The sequence below is a fragment of the Papilio polytes genome, unplaced genomic scaffold, assembly GCF_000836215.1.
Source record: "Papilio polytes unplaced genomic scaffold, Ppol_1.0 DF824158.1, whole genome shotgun sequence".
Taxonomy (NCBI): Eukaryota; Metazoa; Arthropoda; class Insecta; order Lepidoptera; family Papilionidae; genus Papilio; species Papilio polytes.
Window position 1 is genome coordinate 855,491 of NW_013525046.1, and position 12,108 is coordinate 867,598.

The 12,108-nt window shown below is 35.7% G+C and overlaps 1 protein-coding gene and 1 non-coding gene across 2 annotated transcripts in view; one reads left to right on the forward strand and one right to left on the reverse strand.

Annotated features, from left to right (window-relative positions):
- LOC106111480 (protein croquemort-like) overlaps positions 1 to 12,108 on the forward strand; it is a 25,713-nt gene that overhangs the window by 11,813 nt on the left and 1,792 nt on the right. Inside the window, exons 2-8 of the mRNA XM_013293599.1 lie at positions 3,664 to 3,811; positions 7,517 to 7,655; positions 8,907 to 9,064; positions 10,164 to 10,379; positions 10,463 to 10,600; positions 11,422 to 11,593; positions 12,021 to 12,104. Of these exons, the coding sequence (XP_013149053.1) occupies positions 3,692 to 3,811; positions 7,517 to 7,655; positions 8,907 to 9,064; positions 10,164 to 10,379; positions 10,463 to 10,600; positions 11,422 to 11,593; positions 12,021 to 12,104 (1,027 nt within the window). The 5' untranslated portion in view covers positions 3,664 to 3,691. The remainder of the gene's footprint in view (positions 1 to 3,663; positions 3,812 to 7,516; positions 7,656 to 8,906; positions 9,065 to 10,163; positions 10,380 to 10,462; positions 10,601 to 11,421; positions 11,594 to 12,020; positions 12,105 to 12,108) is intronic.
- Positions 5,254 to 5,325, reverse strand: Trnap-agg. The gene has a single exon. It is a non-coding gene; the product is annotated as a tRNA-Pro (tRNA).

Sequence of the window (12,108 nt, forward strand, 5' to 3'; positions counted from 1 at the left end):
ACCCGATTAATCACTCACCCTGAAGAAGGACCCCCAACGGGTTCGAAACTGTCGGTGCCTACACCGAATGTTATCACGTGAGTTTAGCCGTATTATAATTTATGTAGTGACAACTCTGTTTTTAAAAAAAAGGAATAAAACTGGTAGAAATCAAAGCGCGACTAAACAGTTGTGCGATATTTTAGTCTAAGGTGTACGCACGCTCTAAAGAGAGTTCATTGTTATAATTTTCAATGTAAACATTACAAAGATTTATATTCCCTTAGGATTTTCTGTCTGTAATGCTTTGGGGACCCATATTCTTAGAGAATATCCAATCTTATTTAGCATACTCAAGGACACTTTATATTTCTCCAGAGGGCGCCACGTGCGACCTTACTTGACATTGTACTTTGCAACCAAATACGCTATACTGCGGTTACGATACTTGGATAACATTCTTTTTTTAGTTATCTAACTTGAATAGATATGTGTTAAGAAAATTGAAGCTAGTAAGATAATAAATTTAAAAGATTATAAATTCCAACTATCCTCTACATCTATGCCAAATTTTAATCGAGATCCACTCCGCAGTTTAGTGTACAAACTCTAACAAACATCCGTCCATTCATTATTATGATAAAGATTGTTGAAAATAAGTGTCGCGACACACCTATATTGCTCAGAACGATAACGATATTAATCGTTGAAGTACTTACATCATACTTTGCAGATGTGTCACTACACTAATTAATGAATGGTAGGGACCAATAGTAACTTGTAAACAGATTGTAAGGTAACCTTCAATAACATTTTTACACCTGCAGGCATAATCACCAGCTCACTATACGTCCCCACTATAAGGCTCGGAGTCTACCCTAATTAAGGGGTGACTAGGTCACATTTACACATATCTTTGAACTTTATCGCCGATATGCAGCCATCACGATATTTTCTCACCATAAGAACGTCGAGATAAATTACGTTCATACAAAATTCGATAAATCGCAGTGGTATAGCGGGATTCCAACCCAAGACCTGTAGACAAGTCAAGTGCTTAAACCTCTGAGCCATCGATCTGCACGTATACATGTTTGTAATTATAAATAGTAAACTGCCTTATTGGTAATCTGTCTATTTAACCTGTCACCATGTTCTGGGAACCTGAATACACCAGGAAATGTGAAGGCGATAGGTCCACGACCTCTAATAATGCCCCTCTTATCACTAATGTCGTGATATTGCTTGTTATTAATGAATGCAGACGTACAGATAAGAACACGTTTTTCTATACAACGGGCATCACGTGCAATCGATGTAACTAACTGAGGACAGAATTGTTAAGTGGAAAGGCATCCCTTAGTGCAGATTTGTATATTTTTAGTGAAGCTATTAAAACTTAATTCGAACATTGCATTTTTAATAATTAAATGTTAATATGGTTACAAGCAAGTTAGTAATGTAAGAGCGTCGGTGGCTCAGTGGTTTGAACACTTGACTTGTAATCTACAGGTCTTGGGTTCGAATTCCGCCATTTACCAATGTGACTTTCGATTTAACGAATTTTCATATATACATAATTTACCCGACGTTCTTACGGTGAAGGAAAACATCGTGATGCCTGCACATATCGGCGAAGAAATTCAAAGATATGTGTGAAGTCAACCAACCCGCACTTGGCCAGCGTGGTTGACTATGGCCTAGTCACCCCGCATTAGGATAGACTCCGAGCCCCTCGGTGGGGACGTATAAAGAGCTGGTGATGAAGTAATGTAAAGGTTGGAAGTAGCGCCAGTGGTGAAGAAATTGAAAAGCAAAAGGTTAGCGTGGTATGGACATGTTATGACGACCTGACGTTGGGCACATAAACCAGAAAGTATTAAGAATGAATGTGGGTGGTTACAAAGGAAGAGGAAGACCGAAGAATGAATGGATTGTGTCTAAGAGGATATGCTTAAGGAAGTGAATTTAGAGCAGCACATACTGTGCCGTGTAAGGGGTAAGGGAAAGTTGATGATGACAGGCAAGTAATGGAAGCGATTTATTAATAAAATGATTTTTTTTGGTATTATCTCTGGTAGCTACATTGTAATATAAATTGTGATACAAATATGTTTGTTATTAAATACAGAATTATTTATTCGAAGGCGATATCGCGGTATCGGCTCGTAATTGACTTTAATTTACTTTATAATGTTTATTACACTTACATACTTGTGACGATAACATCTCAATGTGAAACTTGAATCTTTTATAGTAGAAATACAATTATATCTTACGAAAGTTTAGATGTATGGATGTTTTAAATACGTATCTCCAGAACAGCGCAACGGTTGTTGTCATGAAAAACATTACACTTTCTTCATACCACATAGACGGAGTCGCGGGCAAAAGTCTTATTACATTATAGAAGTTAGGGCTTAATATAGTCTGTAGAATAGGCTAGCAAGAGTTTAAAGCCCAGTTTCATTAATTCTTAGCCCGTATGCGGGAAGTCCAATATAACGACAGAGTTCTCGACTAGTGAAATTGCACCCTAAAATAACTGTTTGCTGTTGAGCATACACGGGCAAGAAAAATGTTACTCGTCTATACTGACATTATAAATGTATTTTTGTCTCTATTGAAATAAGTCAAAAACTACTGAGCCGATTTCAAAAATTCTTTCACCAATAAAAAGCTACATTATCATTGAATGATTGGAATATATTTTTTTAAATCCACACGAAGTCGCGAGTGAGCTAGCATGTCAATCGAAACAGCTTAGCGTATAATAGCATCGTATAACGCCTAAAGACTCAATAATTAATTCATCAGATGTTATCGTCTACGAATAAAGAATGTTTAATGTCTGTTGTGTTCAAATATTTGGTGTACGAACAAACGGATGTATTGTATTTTAATTATACATTTATTAGGCCTTGGAATCGTAGTTTAAACTTCGTATTACGAATTAACCTTTCAGTACCGTTCTGGGGCCTGAGCGGTACAAATAGTTACATTGGTAATAAGGGTAACCAGCTGTAGCCCGCGACTTCATCACACGCAATATTAAGATAAAAAAAAAATCAAACAAAAAAAAAGAACATACAGACGAATTGAGTACCTCCTTCTTTTGGGAAGTCGGTCAAAAATGGGACCCACCTGCAAGCATTACTTTTCGGATAAAGAAAGAATTATCAAAATCGGTCCACTAGCGGCGGAGTTATGCCGTAACACACATAAAAAAATAACATACAGACGAATTGAGTACTTCCTTCTTTTGGGAAGTCGGTCAATAAAAAGTAGCCTATAATATGCCCGTCTCTGTCAGTTACCCTTCAGTGAAAGTTCGGTCGAAATGGGCCCAGCAGTTTCGAAGATTACCCGGAACAAACCTAGCTTGCAGACAAACAGGCAGACAAAAAAAATGCGATTTTCGTTTTCAACAACGCAAATACATCATCTTCCCGAAATCCGGTTTTTTTTCTTTTGAAATTAGAGTCCAATTTTACTATATGTATGTATAGATCTAGTATTCGAGTGATTTTTTGTGGTCTAAATTTGTTGTGACAGACTTATTTTCATAACCAACTAACAAACTTAGTGGTTCCGACTTTAAGTACACTTTATGCACTTATTAACTAACACTTAGTGTTGTAACTTAGTCTGAGGGTCATAGTAATGATTGTCTGTTCTTTTCAGGATCTGCGTTGCCAGGGGGCGGAGCGCCATGCGCGGCAGGCATCCGCGCGGTCGGCTGGCAGTAGGGGGCACGGCCGCCCTGCTGGCTGCCGCCGCTCTGGGCGTAGCCCTCACCTGGAACCAGATATTTGACGCTGCACTAAGCGCAGTAAGTATTCACAAGCATATTCTATTCTTTCTCTGATATTATATTACCGGCCTTTCAAAGTAATTTTAAGAATCTTTTCAAAGGTGATTAACATAGTGTACTGTTTCCGTTATGCTTTAATAGATGGCGCTGATAACACAGATTAAAAAGAAGTGTTCAGATAATCTTATCTCTGAAGTGATTCACACAGGAGCTCTAATTTAATAAAGAGGATACAATTATAAATAATATCGTAATTACTAAGTACAACTATCATTTAACATCCGCTTAGTTTTGAGGTTAATGTTACAAAATTTAACATCAATTCTTCACATAAATTGATATACAAATCTGACTGTAACATTCTTTGAAGAAATCTGAAATCCTTTGAAGAGAGAATCAACATAATTTATTTATTAAAATGTTTTTCGCTTTAAGAAAGTAGTGGGATAACTGAGTTTTGTTTGTTTTAGACTTATGGAGCATTATCGTCACTTCGCAACAAACCCCCTGTAAAGAAAAATTAAAAAAAAAATGTTTTGAGTTACCGTATTTTTACCGTTATCGTTTCCTTGAATTGATGTAAAAAGGCAATCGATAAATCGATAAAACCTTACCCATAGTACAAATAGTTAATATAAATTTGGTTCGTAGTTACTTTCATTTCCTGTCAGTTTTTTCTATCTGTTAATGACAGAGTTCAATGAACTCTTATCAGTAACGACCAGAACGTTGCGTTAAAATGTTAGTTACCTTGTCCTGTTATAGTTTGTCTAAATAATTTAGATTAGTGTGACAATTCATTTTAAATTTAGTAGGGATGGTTGTGTAAAATCAGTCATGAATCTTATCGATTTTCGATTTTTATTCTTATAGAAGTTGGAATCGTTAGATTTATAGTTATAACTCATGAAATAAAAAAAAACACTGTTTTCTCAAATGAATAATGACCATAACAAATAATGAGAGTAAATAAATGTTTATTACTACTACAGCCGTACGTAATCGAATTGGATTTCGCTATTATTTCTGTCATCGCTAAATTCTCTACACTGTAATCAATACTAGAATTGAATAAGAAAATAATAATTTTATTTGAGTTCGATAATTATTTAAACCGAATATCGATAGTTCAAAATTGTTCGCTATGCGTTCGTCACTACGATACCTGTCTATTAAGTACGGCATTTGCCTTCATACAAATTGAATTCGATACTTTATATGCGTTATTTATCAAACTAATCTATCTTATTTAGACACACTATACCAGCATTCTTTAATATTTGTGAATTTAACATAAAATATTTATCTTATACAATCTGTGATAAAATTTTTCGATATAAAAGAGCATCTAATATCTGTTGATAAAATCCAATTTTCATTACTTAACTGATTTTTATATATCTGCATAATTCATGCTTTTACAAATTTTACTTAAAGTAAAATGTTGTCAAAAAAAATTTGGGCTCGTCCGGGATTTGAACCCGGGACCTCTCGCACCCTAAGCGAAAATCATACCCCTAGACCAACGAGCCGAGTAACAGGGATTGCGAAATTATGGATGATTATAAAAGTATATTTTTAATTAAAAAATAATAAAATACTGTTCTGTTTTTAACAATTTTTTATCTAGAATCACGGTTAATTTAAATCCTATATGAATGACAAAATAATCCCTCTTAAATACATACATATTTTTTTTAGATACTTGAGTTACTTTTTATTTATTTGCATAACAATGTTTATAACAGTTTTTCCGATTGTTATCTTAAATACGCTCATTCATTAAGTATTTTATTGTTTTATTTATTAGCAAGCAGCTGTGGTTTTTAACAGTTATCTGCGATTATATACTATTTATTTATTTGTTGGTATTTTTTCTGAGAAATATAATTCAGATATTAAAATTAGCAAAAGATTTTTTACTGAATATACGTCTATTCATATTATGCAAAACTATGTTATACTAGCTTTCGCCCACGACTCCGTCCTCGTGAAATTAAAAAAAAAACAAAAGCAGGTAGCCTATGTGTTCTTCCAGACTATCGTCTACATCTATACCAAATTTTGCCGAAATCCGTTCAGCCGTTTAGGCTACAAACTCTAACAAACATCCATCCATCCATCCATACTTTCGCATTTAAAATACTAGTATGATTTACATTAAAAAAATATCTAAATGAAAAAATTGACAAAAGAATTAAAAATTATTAATAAATAAGTAATAAATAATATTAATATTTTGTGATTTGAATGCAATAAAAAAAAATAAAAAAAATATCCGCCTCAGTGTGGTCACCTAAACAGTTCCAGGGGCACCTTGACAATTAATCGATTCTAATCGATTCGGGATAAACAGGAGATGTGCCGATTGACTCGCGGGTCAATTGCTGCTTACGACAATCGTTAATATCTCAACAAACTAATTCGACCGCGAACTTACAATTGTGTTTCAATACATGTCCATTTATAACCTAATCGGGTGTACTTTGACTAATTTATCGCACAACTATTTAGTTGCGCTTTGATTCTTATAAGCATATTAATCTGTGTGGATGTGCAACTAAACAGTTGAATTGGTTGCAAACCAATCGACAATCGCACGACAGTTGTGCGATAGTTTAGTCAAAGGCGTCTGTTCTTACTAGTATTATAAATACGAAAGTTAATTATTAAACTAAATATTATTTAAACGATACTTTACATAAAAGGAAACATGTTTTCTTCTATCGGCACGTTTTCGGATCTTTATGTTCCCATTTAGCGATTAATTCTTGAGAATACTATATTTTAGAATAGAGAATTGTTCTCTAGAGTATTGAATGACATTGGATTGAAATTATGAGTAGTTTGCGTGACCTTATACTCGAGTCTTTCCCAAGGGAGGTATTCTATAACGTATACCAAGTTAGTTACTGATTAGATTTTTACTACCTTTTTCCTGTGACTCAGACCACGAGGAAATAAAAAAAGAAAGTATCCTATGTGTTCTTCCAGACTATCCTCTATATCTATGACAAATCATCTATGACCATCCTCACCATCTCGATGGCTGGCATTCCACAACTGTGCGGTTTTTGCGGAACTTTCTGCCCCGCACAGCCGCGTTGTGGAACGGTCTGTCCTCGGCGGTATTTCCAAACCAATACGACTTAGGGTCCTTCAAGAAGCGAGCCTATCATTTCCTCAAAGGCCGGCAACGCATCTGTAGTTCCTCTGGTGTTACGGATGTCCATGGGCGTCGTTGACCACCTTGGTGTTCACGCCGCTCGTTTGCCCCCTTCTTTTTATAAAAAAAAATTTCATCGAGATTCGTTCAACAGTTTAGGCTACAAATCCATCCATCATCTAAACTTATGCATTTATAATATTAGTAAAAAGTAAGATCTGTTTTGATTAATTCAATCTTGAATTACTATAATCGATTTGAGTAGAATCGATATCCTCTGTTTTTAATTAAAAACAAAAATCAAAGAAAAAAATGGGACTCACCTGCAAGCACTACCTTTCGGATAAAAAAAGAATTATCAAAATCGGTCCACTAGCGGCGGAGTTATGCCGTAACACACATAAAAAACATATATAGACGAATTGAGTACCTCCTACTTTTGGGGAGTCGGTCAAAAAATAGTAACTAGTTATGATATTTTTAAGTCCTAAATAAAAATGTGAGCTAATGATGTAACAATCGATAGTATTTTTAACCTATAAATTGTTTATTTCAAGCAAATGGTGATGAGTCCAACATCCCGAACATTCCGGGAATGGGTGGAGCCGACTGTACCTCTCTACTTCGACGTCTACCTCTTCAACTGGACCAATGCTGACCAGTTTCCGAACGAAATACCGAACTTACAGGAAGTAGGTATGTACAAATTAAATTATGAAAACGAATTACATCATACTAATATTATAATGCGAAAGTTTAGATGGATGGATGTTTGTTAGAGTTTATAGCCTAAACGGCTGAACGATCTCGATGAAAATTGGCATAGATGTAGAGGATAGTCTGTAAGAACACATAGGCTACTTACTTTTATTTTTTTTAATTCCACGCGGACTGAGTCGCGGGCGAAAGCTAATGTATATACAGGATTAATAATGCAATAGACAATGTATACTTATGTATGAAAACGAATAGATTTCTTACTACTTATATAAATGAGAAAGTTGGTATGTTTGGATGGATGTTAGTAGCATAGATGTACTGCATAATATAGAAGAAAATAAACTGAAAGAAAGAAATCAGTTTATTCAAAAAAAGAAAAGGAATTAATTGGGCATGTGCTGCGGTGTACACCGAAGCGCCAGTTTTCAATGTGTCCTAAACTGCTTAACCTTTTTTTTTAATTCCACGCGGACAGAGCAGCGGGTACCAGCTAGTGATTTCATAAAGCTTCTTAATTAGGAAGAAAACAAGATCTTATTTAATCTGTCTAATCTGATATTAAATCGCAAAAAGTTAACGATCGTTGCAAAATTTAATATTTTTGTTTACGCCAAAGTTTTTCGTATTTCCAATAAAAAGCCTTTTAATGAGCATATGTTACAAAAAAGATATTTTTTCGTAAAAGTACAGTTTATGTTTTTTTTAAATGGACTTCCTGGAAACGTTCCCTACAAAACACCTGTAACTCGTTTATAATTTTCATATTTTTATTGATCACTATTCGTAAAAGGAGATATAACCTTGGTAAATAACCTTAAAAATTTTGGCTACCTATTAATTAATATTTTTTTAGTTAATGTTTCCCATTTCTTTAATAAATATAAGTAATTTACATTTTGTACGGTTACTAATAAATAAAATGAAGTACGGGTTTATTCAACCTCTTTGGTAGTTAATGAGTTTGAATTTCAGAGACGTACTGGCCACTAAGAATGTGCCATATTTTATGTATAAAAAGATATGTGAAAAAATAGAATGGCGGGAAATGGAATACGAGAAATAGCTACCCATAAAAATGTTTTCGTAAATTTAAATTTATTTGATTTTTAACTCAGCTTATTGTAAATTTTCTACTAATCCGTTTTTAACGAGCAAAAGTGAGGTAACAAACAAAATCTCTTACCAGCGACTTCTCGGTCTATAATAATATTATTAGCCTGTTCCCAGGTCCGTACCGATTCCGCGAGTACCGGCGACACGTGAACGTGTCGTGGCACCCACACAACGGGTCCGTGTCATACCGCACGCAACGCAGCTGGCAATTCGACGAAAACAGCAACGGAACACTCGAAGATAACATCACTACACTAAATATTATAGCGGCCGTGAGTATTTGATGATTACAATATTTTAACTTTAAAAATAACCTGTAGATTCTGGAATATGCTAGAGAATGTGTTAAATATTTTTGAAAATGTGACAATCCTTTTGGCCAACGAAACCACTAGACAGGTTATAATAGTTATTTTGTGCCTATTTGATTATCGCCATTTTAGCGGTGGCGGTTACTGGTAGCAGTGGATTTGAATTAATAATACATAGAATAACAATCAGGGACTTAAAGCGCAATGAAGAAATAGCTGTCATTTTCAAGCAATGTCCTATCTATTTATAGAGACCTATCGAACCACAGACAACAATAGAGTTTATGAAAAGTTTAGGCAATGGAAGATGTTTACAATTTAATATAAGAAAAATGTATCTTTAAAATACATTTAAATACAGTAACGAGGATCATTGTTTTGGGAATGCCTTGAGGATTGTAACAAGCCAAGGACCGGACTCTGACCGGATTACATACCGACTAATTGGATTAAAACGATGAAATGCCACATGTTCGTCTATTTTTGGACGTTAGGATTTTGTTTTACAGCTTTGTTTTGTTTTGTAGACATTGGGGTTTTAATTAGATGTGACAACTGTTTTATTTAACTTTATGAAACTAATGAATTTAAAGCGGCTAAAGTTGCCGTAGTTTTACTATCGAATTTAAAAGGCTACAATATTCGTTAAAACGTTACGTACACGTGCACTCTCAAGGATTACCCAGGGCCGGACTAACGAGACGTGACCTCGCGCCCGGTGTGTAAATCTCGTACCCTAATTGGATAAGTTTGAAGGGATTCAAATTTTACTGCTAAAAATAATCCGAGATTGCAACGTGATTGTATGAACTGTGTTGATCCCGACTTTGTCACGTTCACGATTAAGTAGTTTTGATACTATTGTTACAATGAATTTTTAAGATTTGGTTTTATAACGGAATGCTATAATTATAACATAAATTGATTTGCTTTATATTTTAAAGGCCTATACCATAGACTGTTAGGGTCTTTTAAAATATACAAACAAGAAAGGATACATCTTACGATTTGTAAATTAAAAATTGCAATTTTTAAAATAAAAATGTTCTCTACGTTCCAGTCAGCAGTCTACAGATCAAGAGACTGGGGTTTCATAAGACAGAAAGGCTTAGCGATGGGCCTGGCGATGTTCGGTCACCATTTATCAATATCAAAACTGGCAACGGAGCTGCTCTTTGAAGGTTACGATGACCCTTTGCTGGACCTGGCTAAGAGTCTCCCAGCGAGTGCCACGGGAGGAGCGCCACCTGTCGACAAGTTTGGATTATTCTATGGTGTAAGTATTCTTGAAGTGTTTCTGTGATTGTGTGTGCTTGAATACAAGATGCTTTATAACATATAACATTTCTTCCATTTCAGAGAAACAATTCATTAGACACGGACGGATTTATGGAAGTGTCGACGGGTGCTGGAGGTGCGGCGGGCTCATTACCTGGACAGATTCTCAAGTGGAACTACGAGGACCATCTGCCTTTTTACAGCGGACAATGTTCAAAGGTTAGCATATTTTTAACAGTACAGCAGCCTTTATTTATTTATGAGCCTTTTTTGTCATGAGACATACATATGGAATATTACAATTACTTAAATACAGAGTACAAAACAGTCATCGCCCCTGCTGAGTATAGGCCTCCTCCATTCTTCTCCATTTGTCCCTTGCCCTATGTCATAGTAGTCTTTATAACTCTACTAGCTTTAGCCTCCGACTCCGTCCGCGTGGAATTAAAAAACAAAAGCAAGTAGCCTATGTGTTCTTCCAGACTATCATCTTCATCTATACCAAATCTCATCAAAACCCGTCCAATCGTTTAGGTTACAAACTCTAAAAATCCATCCATTCATCTAAACTTTCGCATTTATAATATTACGAGCTGTTGCCCGCGACTTGGTCTGCGTGGTATTCGAAACATACAAACTATATAAATTACAAAAAGCTATGTATCCCTCGGAAACCGGACATATCTCGGGGATGAACCTTATCCCACGTGTACTTCAGACTTTGTTTTATATCTGTGCCAAATTTCAATTAGATATATTGAACCGTTGCAGAATGATCGAGTAAACATTAAAAACTAAATTAATGAATCCCACGGGAACCGTAACTATTCCCGGGATAAAAAGTAGCCTATGTGTTCTTCCAGACTATGCTTCAAACCTGTGCCAAATTTCATGGAGATCCGTTCAGCCGTTTAGGCTACAAACGCTAACAAACATCCATCCATCCATCCATCTATCCATCCATCCATCTAAACTTTCGCATTTATAATATTAGTAAGATTATGATGGAAATGTATATTGTATGGAGTGCAATGTTGCAGTTGTCAGGTAGTGCGGGCGAGTTCATGGCACGCGACTTGAGCGAGCAGTCGGGGCTGGAGCTGTTTGTGCCGGATCTTTGCCGCACCGTGCTGCTGCAGCACACTGCCAGCGGCGCACGCGACGGCCTCGCGTACCACAAGTACGAGCTCACTGAGTCCAGCTTTGATAACTGTGAGTATGACAGAGAAATCACTTCATTGCAATACTTTGATAATGATAATTTTATTAACTGATGGTTAACTTTGGTAGGGATCTTATCAGGTGTGAAGTTTATGCTTAATACGTGATTCACACTTGACCAGTTGCGATGGTTTTAGACTGTATAGACACAGTTAATAGTCAGTCCAGTTATTGAGCGCTTCTGTCTTACTGTACTGGTCAAATGTGAACCGCGTATCATTCATAATTGATACATATTAGATGCTAGCTCAATCTGAATGTTGAAAGAGTGAAATAGAAAACACCTTAAAACTGTTAGATAGAGTTTTTTCTTATTTGAAATTAAGGTTATTTAGAAGTACAAAATCCTTCAAAGAGATGAGTAAAATGAATAAGTAATGAATGCAGTAAGTAAATACGAAGACCTAATGTTTCCCAGCTTCATCATCGCCGGAGAACTCGTGCTTCTGCAACGGGGAGTGCGCGTGGGGCGGCGTCATGAACGTCTCCTCCTGTCGCTACGGCTC